The 19,157-nt window shown below is 33.4% G+C and overlaps 4 protein-coding genes across 12 annotated transcripts; 3 read left to right on the top strand and 1 right to left on the bottom strand.

Annotated features, from left to right (window-relative positions):
• The first annotated feature begins 163 nt into the window (after positions 1-163).
• LOC105252584 lies at positions 164-8,626 on the top strand. 4 transcript variants are annotated; one of them, XM_011260044.3, is made up of 10 exons: positions 1,422-1,611; positions 4,144-4,413; positions 4,672-4,935; positions 5,595-5,764; positions 6,110-6,181; positions 6,511-6,797; positions 6,920-7,081; positions 7,156-7,266; positions 7,416-7,600; positions 8,455-8,626. In XM_011260044.3, the coding sequence occupies exons 1-9, from the start codon at positions 1,582-1,584 to the stop codon at positions 7,598-7,600; spliced, it is 1,551 nt and encodes a 516-aa protein (XP_011258346.1). In that variant the 5' UTR covers positions 1,422-1,581; the 3' UTR covers positions 8,455-8,626. The 4 variants fall into 4 exon arrangements, with proteins under 4 accessions (XP_011258363.1, XP_011258346.1, XP_011258354.1 ...); XM_011260052.3 differs by lacking the exon at positions 8,455-8,626 and adding an exon at positions 7,717-7,964; XM_011260061.3 differs by lacking the exons at positions 1,422-1,611; positions 8,455-8,626 and adding an exon at positions 164-286 and having other exon boundaries at positions 7,416-7,963.
• LOC105253444 lies at positions 8,159-11,695 on the top strand. Its single transcript, XM_011261504.3, has 5 exons — positions 8,159-8,164; positions 8,455-8,900; positions 9,685-9,971; positions 10,037-10,290; positions 10,371-11,695. Exons 1-5 carry the CDS (start codon positions 8,159-8,161, stop codon positions 10,989-10,991), a joined length of 1,614 nt encoding a protein of 537 aa, XP_011259806.2. The 3' UTR covers positions 10,992-11,695.
• A 230-nt stretch (positions 11,696-11,925) lies between these two features.
• LOC105252627 lies at positions 11,926-15,503 on the bottom strand. 2 transcript variants are annotated; one of them, XM_011260100.3, is made up of 5 exons: positions 14,453-14,594; positions 13,948-14,175; positions 13,578-13,789; positions 12,939-13,277; positions 11,926-12,451 (listed from the first exon to the last, which is right to left on the bottom strand). In XM_011260100.3, the coding sequence occupies exons 1-5, from the start codon at positions 14,465-14,467 to the stop codon at positions 12,112-12,114; spliced, it is 1,134 nt and encodes a 377-aa protein (XP_011258402.1). In that variant the 5' UTR covers positions 14,468-14,594; the 3' UTR covers positions 11,926-12,111. The 2 variants fall into 2 exon arrangements, with proteins under 2 accessions (XP_011258402.1, XP_011258410.1); XM_011260108.3 differs by lacking the exon at positions 14,453-14,594 and adding an exon at positions 15,340-15,503 and having other exon boundaries at positions 11,927-12,451.
• LOC105252609 lies at positions 15,416-17,168 on the top strand. 5 transcript variants are annotated; one of them, XR_003122834.1, is made up of 3 exons: positions 15,416-15,500; positions 16,432-16,597; positions 17,112-17,168. XR_003122834.1 is itself a non-coding variant. In XM_025408665.1 (3 exons), coding segments are annotated over exons 1-3 (393 nt in total). In that variant the 5' UTR covers positions 15,468-15,504; the 3' UTR covers positions 17,118-17,168. The 5 variants fall into 5 exon arrangements, 2 of the variants coding, with proteins under 2 accessions (XP_025264450.1, XP_025264449.1); XM_025408665.1 differs by having other exon boundaries at positions 15,468-15,730; positions 17,117-17,168; XM_025408664.1 differs by having other exon boundaries at positions 15,468-15,730.
• The last annotated feature ends 1,989 nt before the right edge of the window (positions 17,169-19,157 follow it).

The following is a 19,157-nucleotide window of genomic DNA, read 5'->3' as shown; positions in this document are numbered from 1 at the left end:
AGCAGTCATCAACAAATATTATCGGTAAAGTTAAGATAATAATACAGTCTGCAAAAGTTTGACAAAAAAGAACAAGGAAGAAAATAATATATATATAATATATTTTGTATGTTCAAATTTAAATTTTTTTCTAATTAATATATTATGAAATAAATTAGCATTCCAGGACCAAATGTTTTAGAGACGCTCCTGTGATCGATATATAAACCTGTTTTTCCTACTGTGGAGTCACTAGTTGGCAGAATATTAGTGTGTTGCGAACATATTGCAAAGTTGCGTCATGGAGGTAAGAACATTTTGGAGAATTATCTTATCATTTTTATAATTGTGTACATAGATAAACGTTTAAATGTATATCTATGCTTCTGTTTGCAAGATTGTGTCTGTATGCATATATATATATATGCATGCGCTTATTTTAGAAATAGTTTATGCTTCTAAAATATATATAATATTATATATAATATTTTATTTTGCATTTCAAGTTTGTTGCTTTATTAATAGAGTTTATTTCTAGAGTCCATAGTTTACGCCGTAGTTTTATATATAGAGTTTTCATATTTTGAAAACTTCCTCATCGTATAAAGTTTATACCGGAAGATGTTTTTAATTATCGTGTTTCGCTCTCGATAAACATTCAAGTTTGAAAAGATTATTTAAAAAAACATGAGAGAATATATTTCTTTTCACGTTTCTTGTTGATTAAAAAATTACGATTAATTCAAAATAATTGCAATATTTCACGCAATTGAATATCTTGTATCTAACGGATTAGCCTTAAGTTTATTTTACTTGCAAAATTTATAAACATAAAATGTTGGCAAAGTGAGGTGACGGATAAAATAAAGCAGATCTATCGGTCTGCGCACTTTCAAAGATTGATGGCGAAAATTTAAAATTTTAATGGAATTCAGGTAAACAGATGACGTGTCTTCTCTCAATTTTCTTTTCCTTTACGCGAAAAGATGACGTAATAGAGAAGAAATCCACAGATTTCTGCGCGTGCACCACATTTCCGGTGCGCATGTGCGTCCAAATCGTGGCGATCCGGCAGCTACCGGCTGTTGTCATCCTTAGACGCATTACGTTCGTTTAGCGGGAGAAAAGTTTACGTCACTCAACGTTTGGAAATTCCGCGATATTCAATACGAGCGAATCGTCCGTGACTCAAAGTGCGATCGGTCACGTCACACAACTACGTTTCACTATAATGCGTGCTTCCGTGTTGAAAAATTGTTGATTGATAGTTGTCAGAGATCACGGTTTGATTCTTCGCACTTAATGTTTATCTTATATATAATTTTTTAAAAGATAGCGAGAGATTTTAAGAAACTTGATAAACAAGATTTGGACGCTTAAAAAATTATTCTTAATTTCTAATTAAACTTAAGTTTCTGATTAAACTTTAAAAAATTTCTGATTAAACTTTAAAAAATTCAAGAAACGGAAATAACTAAAAGTAAATCGTGATAATTAATTGTGAAATCGCAGTATTATTATTAGAAATTGTGGTTGTGTTCTGGATAGGAAATCCAATAAAGAAGAAAAATAGATCGTTTATTTCAGACGATATCTATAGGCATGTCACTATTTGCATGTTGCGTCCGTCAGGTGAGTTGTTGTTTGTAATTTTAATATTAGAGCACATTATTTACTTTAATAGCTGTTTTTTGTACTGAAATTTAAAAATTTAAAAAAATGCAGTTAATTATAGTCTAACTTTTTATAAACGTTCATACATTGCTTATCTATTTGCTCTATATAGATAAGCAGTTGTGTAATTGTGTAATAGTGCGGTAATTAAGCCTGTATTAAATGCGCAAAATTAGTAGTACTTTATTTGATTTAACTCTTTGCATAGTTTCGCGACATACATATAATAAAAATAAATTTGACTTGAATTATAAAAATTACGATTAATTAAAAATTGGCAAGTGAGAATTAACAAGGTGCGGATATTAATTGGAGCAAAAAAGCATAAAAAGGAACAATTTCCTCTTTCTTTTATATTTCAATTAACTCATCACAATACACGCATTGTGTTTTTCTTTTATATTTCAATTAACTCATCACAATACACGCATTGAACACGAACGTTTCGGATCATCTTTTGATCCATCTTCAGTATAATATTAATATTACGTATTAAAAAATACCAAACAAATAACATATAAAAATATATAAATTATTTCAATAATTTGATAAAATATTAACATGATTAAAATGATTTACATATTTTTAAATGTTGGGAAATACTAATATCACGCTGAAGATGGCTCAAAAGATGATTCGAAATGTTTGTGTTTAATACATGTATTGTCAGATGAATTATTTGAAATATACTAATAACTATAAAAAGAAAGAGGAAGTTTTTTTTTAACATTCTTCCTTGCGCTCCAATTATTGCACCTTCCTGGCTTTTACTTGCCATTTTTTAATTAATCGTAATTTTTATTATTCGAGTCAAATTTATTTTTATTATAAGAACTAAAAGAAAGAGGAAGTTGTTTCTTTTTAGTCTTCTTTGCGCTCCAATTTCCACGCCTTGCTAACTCTTACTTGCCAATTTTTAATTAATTATAATAAAAATATAATGAAATTACTTATGATACTGAGACCAGCAATGAGGATAGTAAATTAGTAGATTTTTTATTTGATAAAAACATTTTTTAATGTTCAAAGATACACAAAAATGTTGAAGTCTTGAAGTTGCTGATAGGTCATATAACAAAATTAGTTAGAGTGCGAAAGGTTGATATATTTGTTATTTTTATTATAATTACTTTAATGTGTTATATTGAATATTATTGCATGGAAACACACATAGATAAAAATACTTACACATAGATAAAAATCTTGTTTAAAGAGATTAAAATTTTATTTATAATAAACGAAATTTTATATATAACACTTGTTGATTAGAAATGCAAAGTAGCTGTATGTATAAACATATTATGGCTTACATTTTTATCTTCGCTTTCTATATTATCATATGTAATATATTTTAAGTATTAAATATGCATAATTTTAATAATTGTTTTACAAGTTTCTTTGGACAAATATAATACAATATTTTATGTTAGTTATTTATGGATAATTTGATAAAAGTTTCAAAAATTTAATAAATTTTTTAAAAATTTAAATCGATATTTGAAACTACTAGTATTTACAAATATGATTTTTATTCTTTCTTTTGTTATATATATTTTTAAAATTAACATATATAAATAACTGCATTAAAAAAATCATATATATTTCTTACCAATTATTATATTATATTGTGCGGTAAAAAAATGTCAAATATGAAAAATTTAGAATAATGGATCTCAATGCATTATTCCTTCCTTCTTCTACAAGAGTATAAAAGTGAGAATGAAATAGTAAACAACATCGTTCGATTAATTGTTTCGTAATGCGAGATAGTCTGAATTTCCTCGCCCCTATCGTTCAGGTGGCAGAATCGATAAACAGAAAAATGAAGCAAACTGCAGGACCGCCGTCAGCGTTAAACAAGTGCGTGCATTTTTTACATGTGTGTATATGTGCGTTCGCATACGTATTTCACATATGTGTATGCGCGCCCACGAAGAGAGTGAACGTCAAGCCACTCGCTAGAATGAACAGATACATTTTACGCTACTTAACGGATTTTATGCTCAAGTGTCAAAGGGACCGGCGTCCTTGCTGTAATCAGCGGGGGGTTGTATTAATAGAACGACGTTTCGCTGTTTTGCAAAATTTTTCTTAGAATCGATTTCGTAGCCCTTGGCTTCGGTGACGTCGATGACGTCGAACTGTAGTAAAATTATAAAACACCGTTCAAAAACGCTCACTTGCTTACATTTTTCAGCAAAAAGCTTGCAACTATACGTATCATTGGTTTCTTTTTACATTTTCTATTTTGACGATCAAAAATTATTTTCTGCAAAAAATAACAGAACACTCAATAAATATAATATCCAAATTTTTCAAAAAAATCTCTTCGAACCTACTTACTTAGTCTTTATACTGAAAAAATTAAAATTCAATGTTGAATCCTTTAATTGTATCCTATGCAGTTTTGCAAGCTTCATTTGTAATGCCATCAATAAATGTTTTCGCACGAGAGTATCAGTAGTTTACAAAAGTATTATCTTTCCATAGAATAATCGAGCGGAAGAAGCGCGTCAGCAAATGCTAACAAAGGATCCACCGGAATTATCATGGGAGAACACGCTGGGTTCGCCCCATGGAGTGCCTTTCGACGATGATACGAAGGAGTTGCTGAAAGAATGCCTCGATGTCTCGATACTACCACCGACCAGTTTGGCGGAGCTAATCAAGCGAAGCGATGCATTCCCTGTGAAGTTTCCAATTAGCACTATGAGATGCGCCTCCCTGAAGGACAGGGGAATCAGCGCAGAGACCATTGAGGTTTGCGTAAATTATTTAATATATGAGTTAGAGTAGCAGACGCTTGATTAAATATTTGTTAAAGAGATATTGCTTGAGAATTCGATAGAGAACGCTGCACTTTAATTGTTTGAGTTTCTGAAGAGTTTGTTTATTTTGTGTATCTTCCTTAAAAAGATCACAGTTCCATAAATTTAAATCTCTTTTCTTATCTTGTATGACGTTCGATTAATGCAATTCAATTGCAAATTTGATCGTCTAATTTCGTTTTTCATTTAGTTAAACGCAAATTCGACATATCCGCTAATACACGAGGCGATGTTACCCTTGATTGCTGCATGGTTGAAACACAAGCGTCTATACGGTAGCGCTGTCGAGAAAGCCTTGTACAAAAACATGAGCCTCATCCAATTCATTCACCGCCTGCTGGAGAAGAGGGCTGTTTACTTTTATGGTCCCAATGATCGATGGAAATTAATCGACAACAAGACCGGCATCAATGGATGGGAGACTGTTGGTACAAGCAATGAGAAGGAGCCATTGGTAAACATATCTCAATTCTTTTTTTAGCTAAGCAAATCTTGATAAAAGTAATTACATTATATATTACAATATTACAATATAATATTATAATATTATAATATTATAATATTATAACATTATAATATTACAATATAATATTACTTATTTAACAGACAAAAATAAAAATAAATATATAATATTATATATGATTATATTATATATGATAACAAAGATATGTTATTACCATTTTTCTTTAATGTAGAAAGTAATACGAGCATTTTTATATGTAAAATATTAAATAAATATTAGAAAAATATTAGAACAATCCAAAAAAATATCGCAAATTCTCGCTATTTTAATCGCTAAAATAACTAACTATAATCAAAACAAAAACTCTTGAAATGCTTCTCTCAGTTTTGTTTTTTCGTAAAATATTATTTTAAATAAAACTTCTCATCTCTCTCTATCTTTATTTTGCACTTTACAGGCTATTAAATTTTCTTTTTAGATCGATATAACGTTACATATGTTTACCGATATATTGAAAGTTTATAAGATACTAAAAAACACGTTGTAAAGTTGTTTCTTATAATACGTATATCTTCTATTGATATCGGGATCTATCTTGATATCGTGACAACTTCCAAGCTTTGTAATCATCTTTACAATTTGACAAATAGGTCCTAACAAAATGCTTGAGCTACGATGAGATAAAATTATCGGCGATGATGGTGGTGTCGTCTCACACGGAGTTCATAAACGACGGCTCGCGAAAGAATAAAGGCATCGTGAGCAGTGACCCAGACGCAGTCCAACCTCGTGGGGTTATTATGGGTGTCGTAGGCACAAGGTTTTATGCATTTATTTAACCCTGCCTTCTGCAGGAATATTTTTATACGCGCAAACCACTGTGACATTCCTGTCGTGTCTGCAGATACGTGTTCTATTTTTATCTCTTTCGCGCGTGCAATTATTTATACTTGCGATTTAAATCTTCGTAATGATTGTTGAAATCGCTACGAAAAAATGCCAATAATTCTTAATAGAATATTTTTATCCTTTTTATTTTTATTTTTCTGTAGATTCTTCTGTGCATTTTTCTATACATATATTATGTTGTATAAAAATCTATAGAGAGAATCTGTCAAAAAGCTATTATGATATCTTAATAATAAATTTACAATCTATTACGTAGATTCTCAAAGCCCCGATTTATGGAATATCAGGATATTCTTACCACGCCGTTGCAAAATAATGTGGATAATGGGTAAGCAATGACTTTCCGCAATAATTGTTGCGTTATAGGATAAATTTTTTTAGCTACTCTTATTTGAAGATAAATTTATTCGCATCAGAACACTAGATAATATCGGATATCATGATGTATTTTTTAATCCTCGCTATTAATTATAATTATAATAAAGATAAAAGATGCAGCATTTTTCAAAATCTTTAGCGCGCTATATTAATTTAAAATTCGAGCTATGATAGTTAAATTGATACAACATTACGATGTAGTCTTTTTATACTTGTATGTAAAGTTTCTTACATCATCTAAGCGAAATTTTTTTGAAAGAATCAATCTATATGAGATAGATACGGACCCGCGATAGACGGCATGTCTGAAGAAAAACGTGGAATGCAAGTTTTATGGGCAAAGTTTTATGGCGCGGATTATCATCCACTCTATGAGGAAATCGTGAAACGTATTAAATCGAAAGACAACAGACGTTACCTGTCGTTAACCAGTCAGACTGTCTTCGATATCGAGAATTACATGAAGAGGACTTTGCTCTCTGTAGAAATAATATTGCTCGAGGCGAACACTCGCGCCGAGAAGCAAAATACGACCGCTTTCTTGCACGTGGTCGGCTTTGGTCTCGGTTAGTGCAATAATTTTATCGTTGTAACGATTATATACCTGATTTTTATATTAATTATTTAGTGACGCTGTTTTGTTTAATCTTTCTCTTCGATTATTGACTAATTAAGTGACGATTCGTAGGTGTCTGGAAAATAATTCAGGATCAAGAGATATATTTTCTGAAAACATTCGAGATCGCCATTAGAAAGATGAATAAGAAACTTAAGTATGTTTCTGACATCATGTTCGCTTACTTCCATCAGCAAAAATGCGGCGACGCAAAAAATGGCGATTATCTGGGCAGTTAGTAAATCATAAATACAACTAAATAAATATTCATAAATATCATTTTTTGTTTTTAATAATGAAATTTTCAGATATAAAAATTCATTTTGCTCTGAGAGAACCACACAGCAGACTATTTCGAGCTTCCGATGCGAATAAATTGCTCATTGTCACTTATGCCTGGGATGGAAACGCGTTGCCAGGTATTTAAGCATCTAATTATTTTATCTAATTCTTTGTTTGTTTATTGTCAATTTGATATTAATTTTAATGCTGCATTTAATAATTATTACGCTGGTGAGAGAACTTCATGTAAAATATTTTTCATAAAGCAGTTATGTTGTTCCTACAGGAAACGAATTCTGGAATGGTTATCTAGAATCCAGCGGTGATCCTGCGGCGGCGTGCAGCACCCAAATAACTGAACTGCATAATTCCAGAATCAATCCACGTGCATGCGGCGCCAGCTTGCATGTCGCATCCGCGGAGCATGGAATTCTGCACATATCAGATTACGCAAAGCTTCATCTTACTTAGGTAATATCCGATACGTGTCTCTTTTCTCGACACCAGTCTTTGTTGGACAAAAGTCGATTTTGTGATCGTAATCACGTGTGTGAAATAATAAATGATTTGATATTGATCGCATTCAGCGGACTCAACAGTTACTGGATTTTCCGATGTAATTCGATGCTGATTGGCCGGATCTGAAAATAAAAACCAATCACGTTTGATTGCTACTTAGCGGTTGAGTCCGCTGAATGCGGCCATTGCTCTTATACAGCTGCTCATAGCTACTTTTGCATAGGCGAAAAATTGCGGAAAATCGTTCTTCCTTTTATCTTTTAATTTTTTAATAAAATCAATAAAATAACTGATAATATATCGCATGTATTTACAAAAGAATATTTTATATCAAAAAAATTGAATTATTGACAAGTAATTGTTAGGAGTTTATTAAATGATTTATCCCTTCTTCTCCCACTTCCTATCTCTTTATATAATAAGAATAATCTTTTTATTAGAATAAGATGTTTAGAATATTATCAATAAATTGATGACAAATTCATATAAGAAAATTTTTGCATCAATGAAATGCGTGTAATTTAAAGTCATATTTTTATATTAAAAAATTCACATTTACCAAAATTAAAAGTTAATTATTATCAAATATATGTATATTTTGTTTTTTTTTAATTGCGTAATTGATGAGTCGAGTTCCATATTACACCTTTCATAATATTGTTTTTTCATCTATTGTTTCTTTTCAAGATAAAATGACAACTCATAAATTTAAAACTAATACAACAATATCGTTCAAATCTCTCTTGTATATACGAAAGTATCTCACTCTAAAAAATATTCTCCCGATACATTTGCTCAAACTTTAGGAAAGGGCCGGCCCGGCGAACAACGGCGGGCAACAACGAAGACCATCTCGATCACCGCGCAGTCAGCGTAGCCGCAGTGCAGATGTAGACTGCTTGAAGAAATACACGGAACGTCGCGTGGAGGATCGCCGATACACAGAAATTTCCGATTCCACTAAACTGGACACATCCCGATGGATGCCGTTGCCAAAATACGTGCCGCGGGGACAGCAATCGCCTGGAGCCATCAAAAGATCGTCGAGGGACGAGCGACAGGAAAGTATTGACGAGACGATGGCGACAACTACCTCAGCCGAGAATCGATCCTCCGAGATCGCCGGTCGATCTCAACCCAGCGCCGTCAGAAGTTACAGCACCGACGTGACCTCCACGAGGGGAGCGGAGAAAAGCATCATCGAGCAGCGAAGACACACGGACTGCAGTGACCCACGAACCATCGCCACGAGGTTGACCGCGCACATTTTCCACGTCCGAAAGCGAGAAATGCCATGATCGGGATTGTAGTTGAGATTCGTAGGCGCGATTGATAATCGTTACGGAGCCTCCAACGGGTAATGGCGTCTAGTTTCGGTCAGATGTTGTTGCTCTTTCTTCCGTGTTTGTCTTTTCCTGTCTGTACGATTCTGTGTGCGCGATTTTTGGATTAACTTTGGCGATTTTGTTGATGGAAATTCACGTTGGTCGATGAACCATGCCAAACGGTACAACGTGAAAACATAGTGGTGTCTGGTTTGCTCCATCGACCGGAACTAGTCGCTAATATTTTTTCACGTTGTGACGCTCCTCATATGTTTGTGATTCGCTGGGATTTCGGAAAGTATTATAAAAGTAATTAACAAACGATAATTTTCCATTGTACAGAATACTCAAATTGTTCAAGTGTCTCAATGTTTAATTGTCCTTCCTTCTTCCTTGTTTTCTCGTGGGATAATTATTAAAGGCAGTTTTGTGATGAAAAATCCTTACAAATGTGCATGAATAATTGATATTGATTTTATGATTCTGTGATGATGTCTTTTCTCGCAAATTCTAATTTAATAATTAATTTTAACTCAACGTTTACACAAATATCTATTGCGACTGAAAATAGCAATTAATAAAGTCATAAATAGTATTAGTCTTTCTGTCAAGAGTTTTGCATTATATGTGTATTTGTGTATGTATGCAGATAAAATAGTAAATGCTTGTGATTTTGAAGCAAATATTCGACCTCAAACATTTGATCTTTAGGTGGATACCACAAGTTAACGGTGCAAAGTTTCGCCGAGAATCATCCCCTCTTGCAAGAAATGGCTGTGAAATTACACAGAGTGCGGCTACCCGGTGGATAACCTTCGCTAAAAGTCCATCACCCAGTCCTATACCAAGAATAAATCCTGAGAGAAGAGGTTCCATAACAGAGCACAATAAAAAGGATGAAGAACCGCGCAAGAACGCGGATGTCTCTAATGATAAGTGGCAACCCTCTAGGAAATTTTCACCAGCGAAGAACGAGAAAGCGCATTTACAAAGACAAGGTACGCGACGTATTTAATAATTTTAATGCACATCTCCTGATTCATGTCATGATATTTAATTGCAGATGAGTTGGATATTGGTAGAGACCGCTCTTTAAGCGTTATCGATGCTAACGAACGAGCGAACAAACTCAGTCAACGTATGCGAGATCTGTACGATTTCAAGACGGAGAACGAGTGGCCAAAGAGGGCAGGAAGCTCCCAGCGAGAGAACAATTGGATCAGTGTAAGTAGTAGTGAGGAAGAGAAGGGCAATTATCGGCCGATTCGCAGAAACAGTCAAGATTTGGAATTCAATGACAGAATCGACATATTTAAGGTAAACGAATCAAAATTTAAAAACGATGTATGCTTTTAGGAGTCAATATACATCTTGTTTTTGCTTTGTACTTTTCTTAGACCAAGGTTCAGCATGAGGAGGAGTCAAAACAAAGGCTAAAACGCACTACCCATGACGCTAGTGAGGTGTTCACGAATGAGCACGAGGACGAGCGTTTACGAAGGTTCAACGAAAAGCTGCGATACAGCGAGGATCGCGGCACGGGCGCGGAACGGGCTCGTGTCCGCGAGCGGCGCACATACTCGGACGATTACGACGAGAAGGCTCGGCGTGCGTCCCGGCAACCGGAATCGCCGACGATCAGGCGGGATCGATTAGAGGTACCAGCAATGGTGAAGAGACCGTTAGCGAACAAGGAAAACAAACGGAATTCAGACGTGAGTGTGAAATCGCGTGACTCGCGAGTCAGCTATGTAGAGGTGGACTTTTCAAAGAGGGATGCGCGTACTAGCGATGCTAGTTACGCCAGCGTGAACCTCGCTAAGCGAGGCAGCGTCGAATGCAAAAGCACGCGGAAGTTTTACGAAATACCACCGAGAAGAGCCTTTAGTCAGAGCGACGAGCGACCGTCCACCCCGGTGCCACCGATCGAGTTTAATGACGAGCGATACGTCCCCAAAAAGCTCTCGTCGGAATCCCCGAAGAGAGACAGCACTAGATACAAAGTATATCTGACGTAGGGAACGCCTGCGAGAGCGGGCATTTCGCGAGACGAACGCCGCTTTCGCAAAGTTCTAGATTAAAATTTGTCAACGACCAAGTGTGGAAATACAAGTACATAACTCTCGATGTAGATGGAAAAACAACTGTGCGACGAGAAGAATTGCCCAATAAAATTCGTAAGTGTAAATACGTGTATACAAAAAATTCGTTGCGCGACGATCCCTTATGTTGAACAATGTTTCATTTTTTATCGTGTGAAGGCGAGAAAAGATTGAAAAGTTGGAATATTTACGAGTGATGAATATAAATGTAAGATATAAGCAAGTATTTCGGAGAATACAATGGAATCCGTTGTCTGTGGATAATTGTTAAACGTTCAACTGTCGTTTACTGTGTTCGCTATATAATAAACGATATGTAAACGGATATATGTACGAAACTCGATATATTCTGTTACAGAGCTCTACAATAATATAGTATCTACGACCGGAGACGCGGAAGCCTGATAAAAATGTATTTGTAACAAATTTACAACGGTTTACTACGTAATCAGAAGTTTCCTATTCGTGTTTTTCATCTGTCACTGTTCAAAGCGTAACTGCGATATAATAATTAATACAAACGGTGTAACGTAAAACACATAATAAAATATTCTTTGAGGAACACGTCTCTCTTCCGCCATTGTTCTTCTACAGATGCAAGATATTTAACGGAATTATCTTATTCTTTTAATCATTTTTTGAACAAAAGTGTATTTTATTAAATTTCTATTGATATCACAATTTTCAATAATTAAAATATTTATATAGTCTAAAATTCAACAGAACAACTATTCAGTAAGATATTAATATTTTTAAGAAAATATTCTTTTTATAACAAGACAGAATTTTTATTAAGTAAATACATTATATGTAACATAAAAAATATTTAAAGTGTATGAATTGAAAAGCATGTTTAAAATTTGATTAATTGAAGATAAAATTTTTTTATATGTTATAACTTAAAATCTCTTTATCTTCAGAAGTTATTTGATTCCATATACTAATTATTGTCAAATACAGCAAAAAAATATTTACACAATACGTATGCTTAAAGTAAATCGATTGTTTCATGAATAGGTATCTACCAACCAATGCTTCATTTACGATCTGTGCCACACAAGTCACCTCGGAATCCTGAACTCGAGTCCTTCCCGAAGGCTACTTTAACTCTTTTTCTGATCGGTACACTATGAACAGGCGGCGGTGGGACTCGACAGTCCCTCGGAGCCTGTTCTTCCTCTTCTCGTTCGATTTTGAATCTCTTCTGAGCACAGTTTGGCCCACTCGATCCTATCCCGTTTGTGACTGGCGTATGATTCGATAAAGACGAAGAGGATCCATTAGATATAACGCTAGTGTTAGAGATCTGCGGTGATTTCGGAAAATTTGAGGACCGTCCGCTCGATGGAGAACGTATGAGATTTCCATTGTTGTTGCTGTTGCAACAACACGAATATTATAATGTTATTAGATTATTGTAAGTAAGCAAATAATACATTACATACATAATATATACGAATTATCCTATTTTTTTCAACATATTTGATTTTTTAACAAAAATGTATTTCATTAAACATTGTCGATTATAGTTCTCAATTAAAATGTTTAAAAAGTTCAAAACATTTTATATTCTAAAGTTCAATAAAACAATTAGACATTTGACATATTCAGCAAGATATTAATATTTTTATTAAAAGATTTAAAAAAATATTTTTTTAATGAATAAATATGCTTTACTACTCTAGTAAAAAATATAAAAAACCTTCAATGATTTTCAAAGATTTTTCTTCTCAGAGAAATTTACATTTCTTTAATTTATAAAATCAAATGTCTATCGATTTTTTTGTAACTACTTTTTACAGAGAATTAAACTAACGTGATACCTTAAAACAATATGCTTTAAATGTGACACATATAATTCACCTGTGAAAATTGCTTTGGGTAACGATGGCGGAAGGTGTGACACAGCGTTTTCCGGTGGAAATGGCTATGTTGAGTCCCGTCGGTGCAATCATTAGTAAATTGCTGCCGTTCTTGTCACATGGCACGTTATGCCTCTGCGTTGAATAATTGACGCGAAAAACGTGAGAATTTTCTGACACATTCTGCTTCTCTTGTTTCAGGAAGGTCGATTTCGCATGATACGTGACGAGATTTTGGTTGTTCAAATGCGACTCACATTTGATACGCACATCGTGTTGCACCCCATTACGATCTTGACCCTTTTGCCATTCGAGAACATTGCTTAATAATCTTATGTACCTATCAAATAAGATTTCAAATGCGAATATCAGGTAATTCAAATTTTCGTCTTAATCTCTTTTATTCTTATTAAAATGTTTCTGCAGAAAATGTCTCTATGTATGTATGTATATCTATTTCTATTAAATTTCTTATTTATATTCGAGAATACACATCTATATATAAATCTTTCTTCTCTTAATTGTTTTCAAAACAATGTGAAAATATTTTTATTTTTATTTCTCGAAATTGAAAAAATATGTGTAAAAATATATTAATATCTGTTTATACTTGAAATTCATTTCTATAGCTAAAAGTTACCTGATCGCCATTCTTAATATCTCGTTTTTCGACAGTTTCTTGTCCGGTGGATGCGTCGGCACCAATTTACGAAGTTCGGCAAAGGCGCCGCTAACATTCTGCTGTCTCCATCGTTCGCGACTGTTGGTGAATAATTTTCTGACTCCTAAGTTACCTACACGAGGTGTAGGCGATCCCAAATGACCACTTCCGGAAGACGAAATGCCGTCTAGCTATGATATTATGAATTTTATTATTCACATTTCATTATTCACATTAAACTACCACTAACAACTGTCATTCCAGATTTGGGGAGATCACAGCAAAATTTATTGTATTTTACGGAAACATTTTTGAAATTTGACAGGGAAATATTTTTAATCTCACTCACGGAACTAGAACGATCCCGGCGTCTTTTGCTTTGATCTTCCTCATCATCGGTGTCGTGGGAATAGAACTCATCGGAAAGAGTCGCTTCTTCTTCGGTGTCCCTTGATGTACCCGGAGAATCGCCAGCCTCTTCCGGAATTTCCCCCTCGCCGGACAATAACGATCCTGCTGGGGAACCATTTTCAGTGTCCGTAACTCCTATCCCGCAGCCATTGTATGTTAACATTGGCTGTAAGGATTAATGAGTATAATGAACAAACGACGAATGAGTGCAGTGAAAGTTTTATTATCGTTTTTAAATGTCAATGTTCATGTCCACCATTGCAAATAATCATAGAGATAGAGATTGTTTTATGTATCCACAGTTTCAAAACTCATTTTAATTATACTAATTCTATATATTTTATCCTTGTAAACCTTTTTTTGAAAACTAATTTATTACTAATTTGTAAAGATAATTATTATATTAAGAAAATCTTCACAGTTACAAGAATAATAAAACAAACTTGTGAAATGGACATCGTTGACAATCTCGGGTATAATTAGTCTGCATAGCGCCAACAGGAAATTGATATCGCTCTTTTCAACTGTCCCTGACATTCAACAGATATGTGTGCCATTTGATTTATCTTTATGTCGACATTAGTCATATATCCACTTGCTATTCACATATCAATTAATGAAAAGAAAGAAGCATTTTCATTTGTATATCTTTCAGTATTAATTTTATATGTTAACAGTTTTTATTTCAAATTATTCTTTATCAAAATATCTATTATCTGTGATATGCATAATTCATTTCTTATCAGGGTAAAAAGGTTTGTAAATCTAAAAGAGATATTATTTGTTATTCTCTGAATTATATTTTTGTCAATATTTGTCAAAATGTTCGATAAATTGCGCGATGACACTACGTAATCTGTATAATTAAAAAAGAATGCCATTATTTGTCTTATATTCACGATGAGTAGCACGATATACAGATACACGTTCATTTTTATATCATTTTAGATCTTCGAAAAATGGTTAGTACATAATCCCAGCAAATACAGAATATTACAGCAATATTGCGGCAATATTACAACATTGCAGCAATGTTGCTGCAATATTCTGTGTTTGCTGGGAATAATTATAGTGCGACGAAAAAAAATTTGTATTATAATTATTGTATCATAATTAAGCATAATATTTTCTAAATTGTCTACGATAAACAATTCTAATGACTGTAGCAAATAATAATATATTTTTCACCAACACTCGTGCACAACTATATCTTGAGATTCACTAGGGTTATAGAAAAGGAAAAGTTTATAAGACATTTTCGCACGTTTTCAAGCGCTATCACAGATAATCATTATTATACACAAATACACACGAAACAATTAGTACTCACCATGTTGCACGCAAAAAATATGCCAACAGTATCATGAAATTAAACGTTACAGATCGATTTGGAGAACAAGATCTCTAATTTACATCGCGATCGTGATGGAGAGTAACATCGATGTCGAAAGAGACGATTTGACTAGCGGCGAGTCCAGGGTAACCCTCCGGGTAAATGAATTTCATGAGGGCGGAGCGCAGGCTTATGGGTGGAGCTCGTATCAGGTCCGTCCCTCCGTGCTCCATCCAGCATCCCTGTATCGACGTGCTTCACGCGGATCATATCTTCATATATTCGGTGAAAACGCAAGAGCACATCAATACTTCATTCGTGTATCGATCCCAGATCTGCGTGATGTTCTTGTTAGAAAGATTTTACGATGTAGACATCGCAGCAAGTGGTAAAAAATGTCACTTCAACATTTTCATACTTTCCATAATTTCCATAATTTATGATGCCGATTAATTATTGAAAGATCAACACTGCTTATTAGTAAGTTTTAATTTCTATTATCTTTCTATGTCGATGTAAACAAAATATGCAATAATTTAAAGAATTCTGTGTGATACTAATAATATCAATGAAAAATATGTGTATCTTAATTTTTAATGTTTAATATAAACCACCGGCTTATCAAGTAAAAAAGGGGAGAATTAAAAAAGGATATACTTTCTAGAAAATTTATTTTACTTTGAAATTACAAACTATTTTTATATCTATGATGGATTAATTGGCGCTATAGAAAAAATTACCCGCTATATCAGACACGCGTTTCGAGGGTAACGCACGTGTCTTTTATATCGCCTTTTATTCCGAGATTAAGGTGCCAAATTTATTGTGCCCGGCATTAAATAATTTATATTTAAAATTATCTAGCATCACGTACACGATATTATTTTCTACACTCATTAAATAATTTGTTGCTTATAATAATATGCACACGTTTTTATTATAACGTTGAAATTTTTTATGTATTATTGTACTCTTGCGTTTTATTAATATTTTCAAATTTAATTAGAAATATTTATTGCAATTTCTACACATTTGTGAAGTAATAAAGACAGTAATATTACTAAATTGTACGAATTTTGCTTATTTCAGCTCTAGATAGATGTGGAATAATAGAGACAGCTGCAAGATGTAGCTCGTTATCTTTCAACGCACGTGTATCTGTGTATGCAAAAAGAACAAATTTGTCTCTATCCTCTTCCTGCTTCGACTCATTGCCATGTGTTTCGAAGATGCTTCCTGCATCGCATAACGAATGGTGCGTGTCAAGTGTCGCGGTCTATCTTATCTCTCTTGTTGTCCAATTATTGTCGTCGCTGGCAAAACAATTTTTTTCCTTGCGATAAGTCGATGAGTAACTTTTAGAAAAACGATAACCATACTTTATCGGCAGAAAACCATATAAGCTCCCTGCAAATTACTCAATGTCTCTTCCTCTCTTTCTCTATCACTTTCTCCTTTCATTTATATATATATTATTCCTCGTGTATTTGATTCTTGAGACATTTAATAATTCTATTATTCTAACGATTGTCAATTATTATTTTTAAATAAACGTAGTATCGTGAAAACATCACAATTTATAAATACTAATAGTTGCTCGTCGATTTTCTTCGAATTTTATTTTGGCATACACTTTTCTGATTTCTTTACAATCAGAAATATTTCAGACGTTAGAATATAACAATCAGATAAAATTTGCAAGAATCTTAGATTTATAAATTTTCTATTGATTTCCTGAAAATAATCGACGCATATTGCACTTATTCAAGATTAGACCAGGTCCCACGCAGATTGGCTCGTAATGGCGCTCGAATGAACATCAAGAATGATACAATCATCTAATCGGGCTCCGACGATGACACCCCGGCGCATCCTACTGGAAAATCTCTAGCACCCTCCTGAGGTGTCACAATAAAACAAGCCGGTGGCCACTTGACGACAGGGGGTAGCCGCTCTCTCACCCTTAATGTATACTAAGCAGGGCTCACGTTTTTTATGCTCTTTCGAATCATGGAGATCCGGCTAATCGAAAGTTGATTGTTTGGGAAAAGTTTTTCACAAATGCACCACATCTATCATTTCTTTCAAATATTATTTTTTCTCATATTTAAGATTAATAATACTTAATTGTACATATTTTTTCAAGAATTGTTTAATTTAGTTATTTTTAGTTAGTTTCATTTAGTTATTTTTATTTAGTTGAAATTATACAAAATGTTATTTTGTTAAATTTTATTAACTAAAAAAGCTTTTTTTCTAAAATTATTTTGTTTAAAAATAATTAATTACTGTTCTTTCTTTCGAGATCTTTCGTTAATACATTTTTTTATTATAGTATATTTTACTAGAATCAATTTAATGCAATATTATTTTCAATCTAATATTTTTCAATGAAATATATTGTGAAATATTATTTTTTTACATGTGATATTCTGAAAACTTAAAAAAAATAGTGAATTCCATTACGAGAATCGATAGAAAGGCACCCTCGGGTGCCCCCACCCGAAATTGATAGGGGATATTTTGTAGCGGTTTCCCACAGCCTTGGTAACTCGCGACCCAATTTGCGCGTGCCAATGAATAAAGATATGGTATTAATATTACCACCACCGCACGCGGATTGACTCACGTGATTCTTATCGCGGTCTTTGATTTCATGCATTTTCAAATAAAAATCCGAAGAATCATTAATATTGATGATTCACACATACAACGTGATCGGAAGATTGTGATAAATTGTAATAAATTTATTATAAACTTATAGATATCTCAAATTTAATGTATCGCGATTCTAAAAACTGCAACAATTATGAATATTTCACAAATCCAGCACATTTTAATTTAGTATGCCCGGTTTTATTAGTAGCAAGACATCGATATAAAGAATTCGTAAAAAAAAGAAACGCGGAGATTAATTACAAAACGATGTAGCGTAACTGTTAATTAAGGGTCGAGATAATCCTTTCCATTTTACGGCATCTTAAAAATTAATCTTTCGTCGATTTGTCCGCTTAATCCCTAAGATTAATACCTCACGCCGTTACTGGGTCTTCCAACAACTTGACCCTTGCGATTCTACGACCGTGAGGAGGGTGACGTGAGGGTCGCGAGAGGGCTGTAGGGCGGGGCATCCCTTATCAGCGGTGAACACTCGCGCAGCCTCCGTTTTCTCGTTTCAATAACGTCCTACTCGAAATCTCAGCGACACTTTCACTTGTGTATGAGTGTTAGATAGCTATCTTGGAACATGGTTTTGCAATAATTAAATATTAGATTAAGTATTATAAATATCAATAAAACAATGAGATGACGATAAATTATGAGATTCAAGATTGTAGTTAAATTGAATTATAAAATTATTCTTTGGGCAAAAATTTTGTCATTTCTTCTAAATTTTTTATCTTTTTATTGCCTTTACATTTTATTGCTTAAAAATGTGTTTCTGAATTTTCGAGAATCTTAATTTCAGATTTTATAAAAATTATCATTTACCTCTGAATACCATTTCTTACTACATTTTGTTAAAATTGTCATTAAGATTTTCTTATTAAAAACATTCAACTTTTTTAAAGTTCTTTTATAGCCGTCTGAAACATGTTTTAGTGTTTTGTCTGAATCTTAAAGTTCAAAATTCTTTTATTTTTGTAGGGGTCATGTTTTTTATAATATTTCTTTAAATATGCTTTTACAATCAACCAGGCATTTTTATCTCTTATTTTTTTAGCTTCTATTCGACGGGACGCATTTTCACTAACGGAAAAAATCTCTCTTTGAATGGGTTAAACCAATGTTCTACCGGGCACGTGTGAGTACAG

This window comes from Camponotus floridanus, unplaced genomic scaffold (assembly GCF_003227725.1).
Source record: "Camponotus floridanus strain SB8 unplaced genomic scaffold, Cflo_v7.5 scaffold22, whole genome shotgun sequence".
NCBI lineage: Eukaryota > Metazoa > Arthropoda > Insecta > Hymenoptera > Formicidae > Camponotus > Camponotus floridanus.
Note: the sequence above shows the minus strand (reverse complement) of the source record. Positions and strands in the feature narration are given on the sequence as shown.

What these genes read in the sequence shown, in the direction of transcription:
- LOC105252584 (XM_011260044.3), top strand. Translation starts at nt 1,582, where the DNA reads ATGTCACTATTTGCATGTTGCGTCCGTCAG. An exon ending in CAAAATAATGTGGATAATGG is followed by an intron (nt 6,182 to 6,510) that starts GTAAGCAATGAC and finishes TATATGAGATAG; the next exon opens with ATACGGACCCGCGATAGACG. An exon ending in GGATGGAAACGCGTTGCCAG is followed by an intron (nt 7,267 to 7,415) that starts GTATTTAAGCAT and finishes TTGTTCCTACAG; the next exon opens with GAAACGAATTCTGGAATGGT.
- LOC105252627 (XM_011260100.3), bottom strand. An exon ending in GCCGGGATCGTTCTAGTTCC is followed by an intron (nt 13,790 to 13,947) that starts GTGAGTGAGATT and finishes ATAATATCATAG; the next exon opens with CTAGACGGCATTTCGTCTTC. An exon ending in ATATTAAGAATGGCGATCAG is followed by an intron (nt 13,278 to 13,577) that starts GTAACTTTTAGC and finishes CTTATTTGATAG; the next exon opens with GTACATAAGATTATTAAGCA.
- LOC105252609 (XM_025408665.1), top strand. Translation starts at nt 15,505, where the DNA reads ATGAATTTCATGAGGGCGGAGCGCAGGCTTATGGGTGGAGCTCGTATC. An exon ending in TGTAGACATCGCAGCAAGTG is followed by an intron (nt 15,731 to 16,431) that starts GTAAAAAATGTC and finishes TGCTTATTTCAG; the next exon opens with CTCTAGATAGATGTGGAATA.
- LOC105253444 (XM_011261504.3), top strand. An exon ending in CCACGAACCATCGCCACGAG is followed by an intron (nt 8,901 to 9,684) that starts GTTGACCGCGCA and finishes TTTGATCTTTAG; the next exon opens with GTGGATACCACAAGTTAACG. An exon ending in ACAGAATCGACATATTTAAG is followed by an intron (nt 10,291 to 10,370) that starts GTAAACGAATCA and finishes TACTTTTCTTAG; the next exon opens with ACCAAGGTTCAGCATGAGGA.